Genomic DNA, 17756 nt, shown 5'->3' on the forward strand with positions numbered 1-17756 from the left:
AATTGGTTTATATATTTATCGACTGCACAGGATGCTAAAAAGTACAAGCTTATTGATCCAAGAAAATTTCACTATTTGAATCAAAGCAAATGCTTTTTTCTAAGTGGTGTGGATGATGGATTGGAGTACACTAGAACAAGAAGAGCTATGACCATAGTTGGAATAAGTTCAGAAGAGCAGGTTGTGTAAAATATATGATTCATGTATATATGACTCTTGTTTTTTTACTAATTTGGACATAATTTTTGATTGACTTTTTTCTAGGATGCCATCTTCAGAATATTGGCTGCAATACTGCATTTGGGAAATATCGATTTTGAACCTGGAAAAGAGCATGATTCATCATTACCAAAGCATGATCAATCGTACTTCCATTTACAAACGGCGGCTGAATTACTAATGTTTGTAACAACTACATACCTTACTTCACTACCTGCATTTCTGCATTTCGATTTATGTGTCACAAAAGCATATGTAGATGATTGCATTCTATAGCATGATTGACATATAATGAAAAATATCTTCCTCCCTGTGTCTGTGCTATTCATTCCATGCTTACAGAGGGAGACTTATGGTTCTTAGGAGACCTTAGGTTCATGAAAAACTGAAGAATAGCATTATTATGCTTCTCCTATATCCCCTTATAATTTCTACCAGAGTTTTTTGAAATTTCTGTAGCATATTACAATGCTATACAAGTTAAGGAATTCAAATTGGACACACATATGATAATATATATATATATATATATATTTATAGGTGCACAATGAAGACCTGAAGAATTTAAAAAAGAATTTACATACGAACTTTACAATTCAGGTCAGCCCTTTTTAGCCTAATATTTCAGGACAGTACCTTAGACCATCTCTCATGCTACAAAATGTCAAAGGGATCAAGCTGGCCATTGCATTTTCTGATGGATGCCACTATACTCTAGAAAATGCTTCCTGGTATCTAATGCAAAGAAAATGAAAATGTTGCACAGCAATCATGCAGCTTCGCAAATTGAGCTTATAGTGATTGTCAGGCACAATGGCTTCCACTCTGTGAGTAGTCAATGGAATAATGCAGGCTCCTTGGAAATCGATTTTGTATCTAAGGAAAACTGTCTTCTATTCACTTCAAGGTTTGAGGTAGGCTGTGTATGGGTTATAATAATGAAAATGTAGAGTTTTCTAGATCCATCCACACTAGGGTTGTGTGGCATGGGTTAAGAGTATCCATATGATTGCCATGCATTGGAGGATATTCACCAAACTCTCATCTTGATTGTGTTCTTGAGAAAAATGCTTCTGATCTACTGCAGCAATTCAATCTAGTATATGTCTGTCTCCCGTTTGTTGGTTTACACCTTTCCTACAACCCATGTCAAAGGTATTATTTACGAAATGAGAATTATGTTCATCAAGTGTAAGACTGCTATTTGTGGGTCGTAATGCAAAGATATTTAATAGAACAAGTTGTGATGGCATAAAACTTAAAAAGCTTCTTTTTATTCATCCTGACTTATGAATATGCTTCTTGATCAAAATTCAGGTGCAATGCTGAGAACTTGAAGGATACCTTATGTACACGGGTCATTATTGCTCATGGGGAAGTGATAAAAAAAATGTTGGATCCTGAGACAGCTATAACTAACAGGGATGCATTGTCAAAAACAATATATTCTCATTTATTTGACTGGTGAGACTACTCTTCTTGGTATTAGAACTGATTCTATTCTTTTACACATCACACATACATGTGTTTGTTTAGATTACATGAGGGCTCTTCCTATGAGGGAGCTATGTTGTTTTGTGACTTGTGACTTGTCCAGAAAGGCTTAACAGCCTGAACATGAATGTATTATGCATGCAAGATAACCTACAAAAATTTGGCACATGATACAAATGAACGCATCCCAGCCATTGGTTCTAGCATATGAGGTGGTGGATTGTAGGTTGATTAATAAAAAACTAATGCATACAAAGGGTCATGTATCTATGTGAGAAGAGTTTCCAGGGCATGCATTGCATCTAACATCTAGCTTTGTTAAAAAGCACTAAGATTGCATATTTTCACAGTTTAAGCTTCTATCCAAGATACATTGCTACTGAAATATGTCCAGGTCTATTATTGAGAAATTCATTAAAGCTGCAAAAACTCCTACATAAATGGGGAAGTGTGTTTCTAAATTTTTCTAATATACGCTAGAGATCTAGAGATTTCATTTGTTAATCTTGTAGGCTAGTTGACAAAATCAACAAGTCGATTGGTCAGGACATGGAATCACAAGCTCAAATTGGACTTCTAGATATATATGGCTTTGAGAGTTTTCCAAATAACAGGTAACCCGATGTGCTTCAACTTTTACGCTTTTTATGACTTGGTTTATTGATGATACCATAAATAAGACACTGATATGGCAATATACCCAGCTTTGAGCAATTTTGCATAAATTTGGCGAATGAGAAGCTGCAACAACATTTCAACGAGGTGAGCTCTAGTCTGAATTGTATTACTCCTTACATTTAAATATTAGATGATTAGTTTACTTTTAAGTCATGATGATGATCACTGAAATTTAATAACAGATAACGTTAACTTGCTGCAGCATGCATTAAAACTGGAACAAGAAGAGTATAGTAATGAAGGTATCGATTGGAATTACATCGAGTATATTGATAATCAAGATGTCTTGGAGCTGATTGAGAAGGTGAAAATAATTGTTTTTTTTACTACGATTGTTTTGAAAAGAGATATCAACTTACTGGTTGGTAGAAATTCATGATGTTAATGTTTTCAAGGAACAATTATGAGACAACATCTTGAGGAAGTGATAAATCCTGAACCGTGTAGATGAAATGAGGAAAAATGTGAGAAATTGCTATAATAATACATACATATTCTGTTCATGATCACATCTCCCACACTCAAGCAATACTAATAGAGATTTTTGTATGAATGCTTTTACACAATTCAGGTGACTAGTTAACTGTGTGCAGTAAACGTATGTGTTGTTGATCCTCTGACTGCTTGTTGTAATGCCTTATGCAAATGGCTTGTTAAAAAATCCACCACATGAATGATTCCCAAATTTCCCTTTAATTTTGGTATAGATTGAGCGATAGCTATAATGGATGAACTCCTATCTACTTCAGTTATTTACTTAAAATAAATACATTTATCAGTAGCGGTAATGAACCCTGATTTATACATCTACCATTATAGATAACTAACCCCTGATTTAGATCTCAATCTTCCTTAGGAGTGTTTATGGCTGCATACTCAAGTTTTAAATTAGTAAATGGATTTATGTTTTCCTTGCTACTTCACTCTATCATAACTATGTCAATTTGAACACAGCCATTGGTATATTAATTGATTCAGAAGTAGCTTCAGAATATGTCAATAGGAATGTTTTTAACTAGCAAGTATTCAATGGACACACATACATATAATAACAGCAAGGTAAGGAAATACCTCTTGAAGACAAGATACATGTTATAAGACATGCCATGGAAGGTCCTATGTATATATACCCCACACATTTCTTTGCATGTAACATTTTTATAGATATGTTCATATATTAACGTCATAAACTCTCCATTGCAGAGACCAATGGGAATAATTGCACTCTTGGATGAAGCATGGTAATTTCCTTTGATTTCACTTTGGTTTTCTCAAAATGATGATTTTAAAATACGGCTAAATCCATTACATTATGTTCCACATTTTTTGTATAGTTGCTTTTCTTTAGGGGGGATTATCATCTCTAAAACGCCATAATGTGCTATAAATTTTCATATTTCCTAATTCTGATGGAAGTACAATAGACAAACAACAGCTGTAGGCAGGAAATTTTAACTATGTAACCAAGAGATACCATGACAAATAAACCATAGTAGTGGTGCATACTTCCTAGTAATTGATACTGAAATTCATGAAGAGGTAACAGCATTCTCAAGTTTTGAGGAGTTCCCACCTTCATTCCCCAGCCACCTTAGAAGAACCAGTGGATTTATCCCATAGATTCTTCAAAATATGATCCAACTCATGCCAATTAATGGTCTACGTCTGATATTAGTTTGCCAAATCTTGATTCCAGTTATTGGCACCACTACAGTCAACCTGAGTATCACATGCAAGCATTCATGGCTGAGTCTTCTTTATGCGTTATACCAATAATTCCATGCATATAACTCTCAGTATGATCATTTGCAGTATGTTCCCAAAATCAACCAATGAAACATTTGCTTCAAAATTGTTCCATGCTTTCAAAAACAATGAGCGCTTCAGAAAACCAAAGCTATCTCCCACAGACTTTATTATTTCTCATTATGCTGGAGAGGTATATATGCAGATTTTCATGGTGGTGAGACTTTCAAATTTTGTTGCATTGATGCAGAGATTCAATTTGTTTACAGGTTATATACCAAACAGATTTGTTTATTGATAAAAATAAAGATTTTGTGATTGTGGAGCATCAAGCTTTATTAGAATCTTCAAAAGATCCTTTTGTGTGTGAACTGTTCACATCCAGAACAGATCATAAAATGAAGCCCTCATACAAGTTTTCTTCTGTTGCAACACGTTTCAAGGTTAAGTGTAAATAATCAGAGTAGATAAGTTATTTCACATATTTTTATTTATGAAAGAACAAAAGAATTGTGGATTGAGGTTTTTCTATGACCTTCAGCAACAACTTCAATTACTCATGGAAACTTTGAGTTCATCAGAGCCACATTACATTCGCTGTGTGAAACCAAACAGTGACAACAAACCTGGAAAGTTCGAGAATCAGAGTGTCCTCCATCAACTGAAATGTGCGGTAAGTGCTTTCTTATTCAAAAGACTGTTTGCATACATCAATTCTTAATTTAAGTGCAACTGCAGGGAGTGCTCGAGGCTGTGCGAATAAGTTGTGCAGGACACCCGACACGAACACCATATAATGAATTTCTCAATCGGTTTGGTTTCCTGGCTTCAAATATAATCAGCGGATAGTAAGTACCATTAATATACAGGTCTAGGTGATATTTCGTTGAGTTATCACAAGATGTTTAACTTATCATTGAACAATACACAGTGCTGATAGGAGAACAGCAACCGAGAAGCTGCTCGAGCATATGAAAATCACTGATTATAGAGTAAGTAATATAGTAACCTTTTTATATTGGCAAATTTGAACTCATTCTTATGAACACATCCATTCTTTAAATTTGACACATGCTCCCAGTATATAATGATTTATACTTGAAATTGGGTTATGTTATAGTTGGGAATGACAAAAGTGTTCCTGAGGACAGGACAGATGGCAGATTTAGAAGCTCACCGAGCAGAAGCTCTGAGTAAAGCTATTAAAATCATACAACAGAAAACTAAGAGCTACTTATTGAGGAAGAAGTTCTTGTTGATTCGGAGTGCAACTTTGTGTATACAGGCACATTGGAGGGGTAAAGATTGAAACTCTCAATTTTAATATACCATTTGTATTTTATAGGTTCATTATATATCATGTTACATCCAGGACATCTTGATCGTATTGTGTATAAAGCTAAACGTAAGGAGGCTGCCACTATCTTGATTCAATGCTTTGCGCGAATGTGGCTTGCCCGAAAGACCTACCTCTCTTTATGCAGAGCAGCCATAAGGATTCAAAAGCATGCTCGCATCTTTCTAGAACAAAAGCGGGGAATTAGTTACCTAAAAACAAGCGCTGCAGTAACTATGCAGGTGCATTTTGATTATTATTTATGGTCTCGTGAATTTTTCTGTATTTTATTGTTTTGAGAGTATACTTCTTCTGCAAGAGAATGTGTGTGGTTTGCTCAAACTTCAAACCTTAAACCAAGCTATGGTTATTTAAAAATGTGCTTATTCCTGAAACCTCAGTATATATAGGAATATGAGATTATCACCTAGATGGCTCTTCAATAACCATTACTTTGATGCATGAGAATTCATGAACTTAAATTTTCCATTATAATGCATGAACAATGGGTCAGACGTAAGAACAATATCATCTGGATATAGAATCTTTGCACTATATCACTATCTATATTATATAAGATGTAGAATCTTGCCTGTATTTATAAGCGTTTTGAAAAGAGCAGGTGAAATACAATCTATGTTAAAGTTTCAAAGACGAACATGTTGGTATATTTCATTATATTATCACAATTTAAATACACTACGCCAGGATCTCTACTTTGGCAGTGGAGTATGATTGGCCACCATTGAAATTCATCACACATTCTAAGTGGAACACCCGCATATACATTTGTTTTTTGAGAGTCCAAGTAGATCAACACACCACTATAGACAATCTAGGGTTTTTTTCTAGTTGTGTGTGGTAGACCCAAAATGCCAGCGTTACAGTGAGATGGTTTTATAGATAGCATAATTCAAGTGAAACATTTTCAAGGCATAGTGATGCACATGCATCCTATGAACATTTCCAACTTTTTCTTTGTATATGGCTTAATGGTTCCCAAGGACTTGAATTAGCTTTAATGCAAAACTGAAGTTCGTTTATGGAATTTTTATTTTAACACTGATCTTGATTTTCTATCTTGGATCATGATCTGATTCAATATCTTAAATCTCAATCCTGATCTTTTCATATATAGATCTTAATATCTATATTTAAAACAATATGATGAATATTTCAAATTCTAGTCTCATAGGCATCTGTGTTTTGGTTATGCTTTTCTATCCTCACACACTTCCTAATAACATAACCACAATGCTTCTTAGCATAAAATTTTCTATTTTTCTTTTTCTTTTTCAAGTAGGTGTTGAAGAGATGGAAACATCATCTTTTGGTGTTCAAATGACCAAGAAGCGAATACTTCGTTCACAAACTTGAAAGATTGATTCTATTTGTCACCACCTATTTATTTTCTCAAATTCCTTGGAAGGCCTGGATTTTGTTGCTAAACCATCATTGCCCTAAGATTCGTACAAAGAAGCTTTGTATTATTTTGAAAAAAGCACATGTTTGCAACAGTCCCAATGCAAATTTGATCTGCTATGTTTCAAAGAACATAATAGTGAACATGTCTTAGGACATTGGCCTTTGACTGAGGTTTGGAAGTTACCCGTGCAAATAAATACCTTCTGCTAGATTCCCCACTGCTAGATTCCCCACTGAGAGCTAAAATGATTCGTCTCCTTGTAATTCCTGCTAAATCAAGAACATCCCAACAAATTATCACATTTCTCTCTTTCTTTCTGAAACTCAGTACCTACTATCAAAACATGTGACGTTAATGATCCCCTTTAATATTTTCAGACAAAGGACAAGGGGACATGTGTCACGGTGTACATTGGACTGCATAAGATATACCTGCACAACACTCATTTTATAGATTTTGTACACTTGAAGCAGTGAAAATGAATATTGCCAATCCCATTTTCTAAACATTTGACTAGGAGTACTCACTGACATAAGACTGCTCTACAAACACTTTTTACATTCATGTCTGGACCCTCTTTGGTTTTTCAACACATATTTGAATGGCTCATAAATTTTGGTAAGACAGTGCCCACTAGGAAATTGAAATGTGTTTATTATATTGACATGAAGAAAGTATATAATACAGTACTGCACAAGGCTTGCTCTGGGTGCTCAAAGTTATGTTTTGAAGAAAAGAAAGAAAGAAAGAAAGATATATTAACGTCTTTTAAGAGGCCAAAATGGCCTATAAGACCGAATAAGAGATTACATCTTAAATATTTTCTCGTCTTTGAGAACAAATCAAAATAAAGTAAATATTACACAATAAATATAAAAGTAAATAAGATGAAGAGAAAAGAGACAAGAGAATCTGGTTTTTGGCACATGCGAGATTCTCAAGTTAGGTGTATTGTAGCCTTTGTCTCTGAAAGATCTCTATCATAGGTCGATCTAGAATGGAAATGTCTCCAAAGCGAGGGAAGCACCTACGATGGCGGGAGATAATGGCTTTTATTTGTCGATGACAAGGGTGTCGGGGTCGTGGTCCATGGGGCCGGGGCCTACGTGCACGACAAATTGCCATTGCCCGATCAATCGTAACCCCTTTGTTATATCCTGGTTTGGATCCCATTTCTGTATCCTGGGGTTGATTTCTAGCATTAGGAGTGATGGAGCTAAAGAAAGTTGTGATTGTTCTTTGTGGATGAGCTTGTGTGGCTATATTCTTCAACAACTTTTCCCGATGTCTCTTGAGCTCGAGCAAGAAAAGTCCTAGGCATCTTTGGTCCTCATAATCCATTACCTTGCGTAGTGGGCCAAAGCCTTGTTTAAAGAGGCAATGGTATCTCCCTCTGATTTCATAAAAGACACTACAATGACAAACGTAGTGTTCTTCAGATTCCACTCCTTGATGACACAATTGGCAAATTCTCTCTTCTAGAGGTAGTCGTGTATATCTGCCCACCTCAATCTGTAGCTGATGTGATGAGGTTCGCAGCTGCCCTATCACACTACGCAACGCATAGGATAGATGTATGTCCATATAAGGTGGCCTTATGACAAATCCATCCTCCGATGTATGTAAGAAGTGTGTCTTATAGTGGGCCATCTTTGTACCAAGTGCTATTTTGGGGCTGATCCATGTTATCTTGTTTTCTAAGTTAATAATATCAGTTCGGATCACTCTATTCTTTTCCACTTTGGTCATATTGAGATGGGGACAGTCCAAGCTATATTGGAACGGGGGTAGTGCATTTATACTCATGCCATGTCAAGTTATCACAGCGTTGGATCCCGTATATAGACAACATTCTGGTCACACTGTTGGGCATAAAACGACAGTGAGGGCATGGCAATGATACATTGGATTTCCTGTATACACACAACATTCTAGTTGTGGTTGCCTGAGCTGAGACAGAACCGTAGACAACTGAGATTGAGTACTGGGCAAAACCTATAGCTGTCTAGGAATCCTTGTTGATCTTTAATTTTACCTGAAACCAAGTCATAGATTGACCAAAAATATTTAGGAGAAAAGTTTCCTTCTAGATTATGGGGTTTATAGTCTTTAGTGATTTCTTACTATTTTTATAAAAAAATAATTGAAACTGTCTCGGGGAGCAGGAGAGATCGTAACTCTTCATGCAATGAGTGTGAGATTGTGTGTATGTCTCATGCATCTCAGAATTATACAAGCTAGTCATAAAACAGTCATTGCATTGATGCGGATTTCTCCTTGCTTTCAGCAATAATGGGAGCTAGCCCCTTCACTTTATCCGTTCATAAGTAGATATTACAAGTATTTTTCCACAGGTTAAAACTGCAGAATCAGAATCAGAAGAAGTTAAGACAGCTGGGCTGCAACATCACTTCCTTAAAATTGAAAAGTATAAGCAAGCAGAATTAGCAACAAGGGAGAGAACTCTTACTGAAATGGACAAGCCAAAAGGAGCAGAGCTCAAAGGACTGCAGATCGCACTTATTGACATGAAAGAGTCGAAACAAGCAGATTTGGCAAGGCTGCAGGGTGCACTTACTGAAATTGAAGAGTCAAAAGGAGCAGAGCTAGAAAGGCTTCAGAATGCATTTACTGAAATGGAACAATCAAAAGACATTGAGCTAAAAATGCTGCAGAATAAACTAGTTGAGGCGGAAGCATCCAAAAAAGCAGAATTGGAAATGTTGCAGACTGCACTTCTTGAAATGGAACAACGAAAAATATCAGAGATAACCAGGCTGCAACGTAAACTTCATATCAAGGAAGCAGAATTGGGAAGGATGGAAATGGCAGTTCTTCAAACAGAGCTGGCAAGGCTCCTCATGCTTTGTGTGTATGTGTCTTTGCATTAATCAGACATAGGATTTTAAAAGTTTAGAGTCCTCAGTTCCGTGGATACTTTTTCTAATTTGGTTACACCAATCATGCAGGCTAACCCATTGATCACTTTATTGTAAGAATTTATTTATAAATAATCTTCCCATCTTTCTACAGGATAAAACAAGAGAAACAGCAGAATGTCAAGAGTTGGCGTTATTTGAAATGGAAAAGTCAAAACAAAAAGAGCTCGCAGGGGTGGAGGCCACGCTTATTGAAATGGAAAAGTCGAAAGGAGCAGAGCTCACTAGGCTACAGAGTGCACTTATTGAGATGGAAAAGTCTAAAGGAGAAGAGGTGGCAAGGCTGGAGGCTGCACTCCTTCGCATGGAAGAATCAAAAGATGCAGCGGTGGCAGAGTTGCAGGCAGCACTACTTGAAATGGAAGAATTGAAAAGAGAAGAGATATCAAGGATGGAAAGTGCATTCCTTCAAATGGAAGAAACACACAGTGCAGAACTAGCAAGGCTGCAAAGCACAATTCATGACATAGAAGAGAAAAAGGAGGCAGAGCTAGCACAGCTACGAAATGCACTTTTTGAAATGCAACAACAGGCAGAGTCAATGGGCATCCTTATTCTAAAAGAACGTGAGACAAATAAAATGTTATCCATCCAACTGGCCAGTTTGATTAAAATAAGGCCATTGCTTGAAGTCACTGAAGCTAAAGCATACCAGCTTGCAAAAGAGAACGGGCATTTAAGAGTATGATCTCCCTCTCTTTTGCATGCATTTTCTTTTAAGTGCCCTTGATAGATGGTGCTGATAATACAATATACTTATAGATACTCAAAGACATCCATGAAAATAAGTTACTAGAAGCTGAAAAAGAATTGCTTAATGCAAGAAAAGACAGTGAGCACAAGGTTCAAAGGAGCAATGAAGCTGATTCAAGAATGGATAAAGTACAGGAAACTTTGGACAGGTCCAAATTCCATTACTTTTTTAGAATTGATTAGATAATATCTTTCAACAAAGCAAACAGATGTTTATTGACTATGGCTGACACAGAATTACACTAACAGGCATTGTTTTTCAGGTAATGTTTTAGGGTCACGGTGTCGGTAAGTGATACAAAATCTGTACAAGATGCACAGATGTTTTCGAAAAAGTGAAAGACAGGATCTTTAATAGTTTTTGAAAAGAAACCATATGTCATCATTCTCAAGTTTTTTATCAATATGATTATGTAAAGCTATGATAAATAAATCTTAGGAATGGATAAATATAACTTATTTTTTTAGGAAAAAGCTAGCAAGCACCAAGCTTTAGAGAAGAAAATTTGGACGAATAACATGTGTCATTACCCTCTATGCATTTCATGTATAGAATCACTAAAAACTTACGGTTGTGCAGGTTGGAAGAGAAAATAGCATATATGGAGTTAGAAAATCAAGCTCTTCGAAGACAAGCACAAGTATTCTCTCCAAATGGCCGTAAAGATCATGTGATGCCTCTTCACCAGGTAGTTTTATATCTTGACTCATGATATGAAATAAAAAGTCTAATCCTATCACGACATTCTTGCATTTCCTAGTGTGTATATTATAACCTTATATGAGAGATTTCTCTGTCCATACATTGGTAATTTACAGAGAACAAGAAGTAATCGTAGTTTTGACTCCGAGTCCATTAGTGCAGATGAGCAACTAATAATTAAGGTAGGAATACACTTTGAACATACATTTCTTTGTTTTAGAACATTCATAAACAGAAAATATGCTGAAACGGAAAGAGCCCCTGCAGATTTCTCCAGAGAGATATTGTGGCACAAATTACATGCAAGATACTCCTGAGAGACAATGTGCTGCAAATGGGGATCAGAGATCTTTGTTTACAAGTCCTGCACAGGTGACTGGTCCTTCCATTCACGCAATCCAGAATGTTCCAACAAGGGCTATAACTCTAATATATTTGTATTTTATGTAGAGTTTCAGCACTGTACCTCATGTTATCCAACATTCTGAGCATAGGCAACAAAGATTGTTTCCGGAAAATCGACTAGTAAGTCAGTGGTTAAGAATTTTTTTCATTATATGTAAGTAGCACTATAACTATATCATGAAAAAATGCAGGAAAATCAAGACATCCTTGTGGATTGGATTACACAAGATGTAGGTTTTAGCAATGGGATTCCCATTGTTGCCTGTACTATTTACAAATGTCTATCTCACTGGAACGCATTTCAGTCTGAGAGGACAAACATATTTGATCGTCTAGCACAGACTATTGGAGCTTGCATCGAGGTAAAGTTATCTGGATCCTCAATCATCCATATATCTTATTACATGAACGTAATTTAGGTTCAAGATGTATGAAGCAACTTCAAGCCTCAATGAAATCCTAATACATTGGAGAAAAATGAAAAACATGTTGAAGTTACTATTTTTTTACTTATTCCACACAATAGTTTTCTCCTTTTACAGGCTCAGGAACGCAATGATGTTTTATCATATTGGTTGTCCAATGTATCCACTTTACTTCACCTAGGGCATCATTATATGAAGCCACGTGAAGCTCCTAGCACTCCGATAACCCCGAATACTCCACGTCGACTTGGCCTGTTAAGCAGAATGACTAATGTAAGACACCTAAAACGGCTATTTAATTGTCTTTGATTTCACTGTCTTAATATTCTATTTTAGTATGTTTCCACAGAGCTTCAGGTCACCATCACGTTTCAAACGTTTTCATGTGAAACGTGGACTTAGTAGTTTGGATAGTTTGCGTCAAGTTGAAATAAAGACACCAGCAGTAGTTTTTAAACAGCAACTGATTATTTTTGTTGAAAAGCTGTACGGATTACTTAGGGACAATCTTAAAAAGGATATTTCTCCTCTGCTTACAGCATGCATTCAGGTAATGTTCCCAGAATCACATGCTGTAAATTTTGTAAGTTCAAATTTTTAGGGGACTATAGCATGATTCTCATGAATTGTAAATATGTTTATATTATTTATATGAGGTACCAGAGCCATGCCCTTTTTTATGCATCATTGCATGTCTTCTGATTTGCGTATGCTGTTCATGAAATTGTCAAATGGGGCTAATGACAGACAACCTTTCTTCGGTGTCTCACCATTACCTATCATGTATAATCAATATTTATAGATATATTTGGGGCATGCATAGATGTTTCTGGGTGTTCATTGTGCAATTGCAACATCAAAATGCATCTGTGAATGTGAAATTAACTTCATATGAGAAGTAAAATAATTTCATTGCTTATTTAAAGCATGTTTGATTTAGGCACCAAGGGCGTCGCAATTAAAAGTGCAACCACTTGGTCCATATACCATCTCATCCTTGGCACATAGCTTAGCAACCACTCATTGGAGTCGGATTACAGATTGCCTCAATTCACTTTTCATCAAACTACATGCCAACCACGTAAGCAATGCATTCAACCTTTTTAAACATCCTTGATTCAAATTCTTTTTAAGCATTTTCATGAAATTAATTGTGTAGTGTTGCCATTGTATATAGGTACCTCCTTTCTTTGTTTGCAAAATTTTCACACAAATATTCTCTTTCATCAACGCTCAACTATTCAACAGGTATTTTTCATTTAAAATCATTGTGTCAGGGAAGAGTTTTTACTTGGGAAAATAAAAATATATTTTCTTAACTGGACAGTTTATTGTTGAGGCGAGAATGCTGTTCATTCAGCAATGGTGAATATCTTAGAGCTGGTCTAGCAGAGCTGGAAACATGGATTTGTAAAATTTCTCAGGAGGTAAAAACACTTGCAAACTGGAATTGTAAGAGGAAATGGCCATTAAATTGTCTCAAATCTCGATTAGATTCATGAAAGTGATCATATCTAATCTTAAAAACGTTGCAGTATGCTGGAGATTCATGGGAGGAACTTCGACTTATTAGGCAAGCAGTTGCTTTTCTGGTTGGACTCTTCTTCTTTTTTCATATCATGTAATTTATCAATTGCTACGTACCCAATGCAATTCTAATTATGAATGATGATTTGGTTCCTTCGTATGGGGCCATATATTTGGTTTCTTTGTTAGAGATGCAGTTATTTTGTTTCGCTTTTAGTTATTACGTGAAACGAAAAACGAAACAATCACATGTCTAAAAGAAGAAACTGAATTGAACGCTCCAAAATCATCCTTAGTAAATCTGAACTGGTAGTGAAGAAAATCTGTCAAATGGATGATATGACCATGCACTAAAACATGGGACTCAGAGATGAATATATCCCTGATAGTCTAATTATGCTGACCGCCTCAAAAATGCAGAAATTTGAAGACAACCAACACGTAGTTTTGCATTGGGCCTGCTAGTTTCACTTTGCGAATTGTGTGAATGCGTGATTCCCCCAGCAAAAGAATATCACACCTGAGATAATAGAGATCATATGCATCACACTACTTTGCAAGAAATAAACCTACACTGATAAGTCCACTTGGCTGTAATACAAAAGAAGCAGGAATAATTCGAAATACTGGACCTGCCCATCTTGGATATGTTTTGAGGGCATAAGTTTGAGCCTAACTGACTTCCAGAATCTTTAATGCTTAGATACCTAAATTCTTTATTTCCCTATGTTTACTTATATTTATTTTGATTTGTCGCCCTCAAAGATGAGACTACATTTTAAGATATAATCTCTTGTTTGATTTTATAGGTCATTTTGGTCTCTTAAAAGACATTAATATAGCTTTCTTTCATTTTTCTCCAGGGCATACTTCTAGTACCTCTTTAGGGAGGAATTCGGACCCTTCTCTCAGGTCATGGACTTCCATGATCAGAGATGTTTGGGGCTTCTCTTATTAGATATCTGTATATTTAGGAGTCACTTGTGAGAAGTAGACAGGCAGTAGGCCATGTATAAAGCTAAATGTCTGAGTTCTTCAGAAGACCCTACCAAGAGACCTCAGGGAAAGCACAATCAGCTCCACTTAGAGAGATATTGCTTGACCAATCTGTTCATTTGGCTCACTCTAGATGCCCTAGGATTTGCTTATCATCATATCAAAGACATTGCCTCCATTGGAGGATACATATCATCATTGCCCAAGGTGGAGCATGAGCCCGCCAGGCAGCTCTCAAATGAAGGGCATTGATGTCATATGGCATCCACCTCTGAGTGTCCATGAGCTGATCCACTCCCAGATGTGTATTTATTTTGTACATTATATCCTTCATATCTCTTTGACGCATGGTCCCTACCTTACTATACTTTGTTCACATTACAGGGCAGCCACTTTATTTTAGTGTACAATTTAATTTTGATTTAATTTTCCATACTTCTATAAGATTCAAAATGACTTTTGGTCCAATAGGTCACTTTGTCGTTTTGAAGACATTATCCTAACATTTCATTTCTTCCCTCTTAACAAATTCATCTTGTATTTTCTTGGCTTCAGGTTATACATCAAAAACCTCAAAGAACGTTTGGAGAAATAAGACAAGAACTATGCCCGGTATGGTGATTATCTAAAGCCATAGTTTTAGCTTCCAAACCCAAAGATAATCTGAATATTTTGCCAATCCTTTTTAAGATGATAGAAGTATGTATTTGATCCTTTTTAAGGTTAATCTGAAACATTTTTTGATGCTTCTTAAGATACTCTTAAGCATTTTTCTGACCGCCCTTTTCAAACTAATCTAAACATTTTCTGGATCCTTTTCAGGATATTATTCTAAACATTTTTTCCAGTCCATTGCAATATATTCTACACATAAGCCCAATCGTTTTCAAGATAATCTAATCATTTCTTTCAACGCAATCTTCCCAGTCCTTTTCAAGATAATCTAATCATTTTTCAGATCCTTTTCAAGATAACCTATATATTTATCTGATTCTTTTAAGCACTTCTTTCCCATCATTTTCAAGATAATGTACCCATTTTTCTGATCCTTTTCTAGCTAATTAAACATGTTTCTCAACATTTTAATTGTATTTGTTTCAGGGCTTGAGTGTACAACAGCTATATCGGATCAGCACAATGTACTGGGATGACAAATATGGCACACACAGTGTCTCTTACGAAGTAAGTAAGAAGGAAATAAAACAAGTCTGGTACATATTTCTTCCACAAATTTTATTCTCGCATGAAAGACAAGAATACCTTTTATCAGGTGATTGCTTGCATGAAGAAACACATGGCAGAAGAATCAAAGAAGTCATCAGGAAGCTCATTTCTGCTCGATGATGACTCGAGGTAAACATTTCTGGCCATGGAGCGTAATAAAGAAACAAAAAACTTACTATGCTTTGCAAAGAAACCAAAATTTCTCTTTAATTGACTCATAAGCTAAAAATATTTTTCAAGTAAAGAAAATAAAAACAAATTGATCTACTCATATTTTTTCTCTGCGTATATTGCAGCAAAGTGTTTTTCCATCATTCCACTCATTCATCAGCTAATCATGTGTTGTAAGAGACCACAAACAAATCCATTCATATATATTCTTTGTTTGACTCATTCATACAACATCTTATAATGGTTTGCAACAAGGAAAGAAAGAGAAGAAAAAAAAACATTATTCTCAGTCACCTTCGTGTGTATGGCAGCCAACTGTTCTTTTTCAGTCAGTTTTTCTTCTTCTTTTTGTATATGAATGCAGTTTTCCTATTCATCCATTCGACTAATCAGCTTTACAAGTTTTTGCAAAGAAAGAAAGACATGACTAAGATTTTTTCTGTTTATTCATTTCTTTGTGTGCATATTACGGTAGCATACCCTTCTCAGTTGAAGAGATTCTCCTGTCAATGCCCCATATTAATCTGACTGCAATTGAGTATCCGCGTCAGCTTCTGATGAGAGAGACATCATCAACACCATCTCCTACCCACTCCCACAACCAGTACTCCCAATGATGAATGAGAAGCTATGATAAACTTAATATCTTGGTCAGGCTTCATGAACAAAAGCAAGCAAGCAGCCGACCAACCAACCAACCAACCAACAGCAACAAAAATGTGCATGTACACTTTTGTTTTAAATTGTTTATGCCTTTGACAACGAGGACAGCAATGCTAACAATATCACAAACATCATGATGAAGTCTATGATACTAAAAATGGACCAATGAATAAAATCATCAAACTAAAGGGTTTTAGGCTGCTAAGGCCATGGAATTATATAAAAAACGAACTAGTGTCCTTGTTTATAAGCTTTCTTTTTCTTTTTCTTTTTCCTTTTATTCTTAAAAACAAACTACATTAGTATTAAGAAAACATCCTAAGGCTATACCTATAAGATGTACCTTTCAGTAATGAGCCTCTTATTTCTAAATTCTAACTGTCATATTAAATAAATACTTCGGTATTTAATATATACTTCGGTGTAGAGTAAAACCACTCCACCTTATCACAAATCTGTCTATAAAATATGCTTTTGTCCTAGGTGGCGTGAAACTCTAATCGCTTGAACTTCATCTGTTGCGTATTACCTTTTATGTGATCCAAAGAACTTCTGAGGTTATGTACAATCTCTGTTCAAATCCTAGAAATTATTTGGCTAGGTCTTTCAATCACATTTTGAAATATCTTCAAACATCGAGCTTTCCAAATATACCAAATTGTGATACTACTTACCAATTGTCATATTTGAGGTTTATCAGTCTTTATTTGTGGATTCAAAGGTATCAATGTTTTTTGCATTAGGCCATGTCTCATAGCAATAGCATCAACAACCTCCTCTTGTTCATATACCACAGGTTTATCTTGTACCATTGCTTATAATACCGATCCCCATGTATACACTGCTCGAGGATATATTGGTATTGACAGTGTTATGATTCATTTACATATTTCCATTTAAAAACCACAATTCCACAAACAATGCTTAGTAGTCTTTACTAGAACTGTACAGAAAGCGCACATATGTTAGGATCGTGACCGACAACAACCAATTTCTCCCCCTTGTATATTCGGGTGCAAAGAACATGAATGGCAATATGTTGACAAAGAGA

The 17756-nt window shown here is 35.8% G+C and overlaps 1 protein-coding gene across 8 annotated transcripts in view; it reads left to right on the forward strand.

Moving 5' to 3' along the window:
- LOC147857770 (myosin-11-like) overlaps positions 1 to 16937 on the forward strand; it is a 30874-nt gene extending 13937 nt beyond the window's left edge. For 2 of the 8 annotated variants that reach the window (XM_087326764.1, XM_087326765.1), the window contains 32 exons: positions 31 to 180; positions 265 to 401; positions 1537 to 1683; positions 2226 to 2327; positions 2418 to 2475; positions 2594 to 2695; positions 3595 to 3632; positions 4204 to 4330; positions 4407 to 4580; positions 4679 to 4810; positions 4876 to 4985; positions 5069 to 5129; positions 5258 to 5435; positions 5510 to 5715; positions 9254 to 9748; positions 9933 to 10520; positions 10601 to 10740; positions 11172 to 11280; positions 11411 to 11476; positions 11562 to 11666; positions 11745 to 11819; positions 11891 to 12061; positions 12242 to 12397; positions 12474 to 12674; positions 13065 to 13205; positions 13302 to 13372; positions 13452 to 13551; positions 13660 to 13716; positions 15203 to 15259; positions 15749 to 15829; positions 15918 to 16000; positions 16518 to 16937. In XM_087326764.1, the coding sequence (XP_087182890.1) occupies positions 31 to 180; positions 265 to 401; positions 1537 to 1683; positions 2226 to 2327; positions 2418 to 2475; positions 2594 to 2695; positions 3595 to 3632; positions 4204 to 4330; positions 4407 to 4580; positions 4679 to 4810; positions 4876 to 4985; positions 5069 to 5129; positions 5258 to 5435; positions 5510 to 5715; positions 9254 to 9748; positions 9933 to 10520; positions 10601 to 10740; positions 11172 to 11280; positions 11411 to 11476; positions 11562 to 11666; positions 11745 to 11819; positions 11891 to 12061; positions 12242 to 12397; positions 12474 to 12674; positions 13065 to 13205; positions 13302 to 13372; positions 13452 to 13551; positions 13660 to 13716; positions 15203 to 15259; positions 15749 to 15829; positions 15918 to 16000; positions 16518 to 16659 (4560 nt within the window). In that variant the 3' untranslated portion in view covers positions 16660 to 16937. Of the gene's footprint in view, positions 1 to 30; positions 181 to 264; positions 402 to 1536; positions 1684 to 2225; positions 2328 to 2417; positions 2476 to 2593; positions 2696 to 3594; positions 3633 to 4203; positions 4331 to 4406; positions 4581 to 4678; positions 4811 to 4875; positions 4986 to 5068; positions 5130 to 5257; positions 5436 to 5509; positions 5716 to 9253; positions 9749 to 9932; positions 10521 to 10600; positions 10741 to 11171; positions 11281 to 11410; positions 11477 to 11561; positions 11667 to 11744; positions 11820 to 11890; positions 12062 to 12241; positions 12398 to 12460; positions 12675 to 13050; positions 13206 to 13301; positions 13373 to 13451; positions 13552 to 13659; positions 13746 to 15202; positions 15260 to 15748; positions 15830 to 15917; positions 16001 to 16517 lie in introns of those variants that run through there. The other 6 variants (XR_015530428.1, XR_015530429.1, XM_087326766.1 and 3 more) reach the window with 6 other exon arrangements.
- Positions 16938 to 17756: the final 819 nt, after the last annotated feature.

Source organism: Azolla caroliniana, unplaced genomic scaffold (genome assembly GCF_043228905.1).
Source record: "Azolla caroliniana isolate FFs.n. ecotype wild unplaced genomic scaffold, voAzoCaro1.0.p SCAF_11, whole genome shotgun sequence".
Classification (NCBI taxonomy): domain Eukaryota; kingdom Viridiplantae; phylum Streptophyta; class Polypodiopsida; order Salviniales; family Salviniaceae; genus Azolla; species Azolla caroliniana.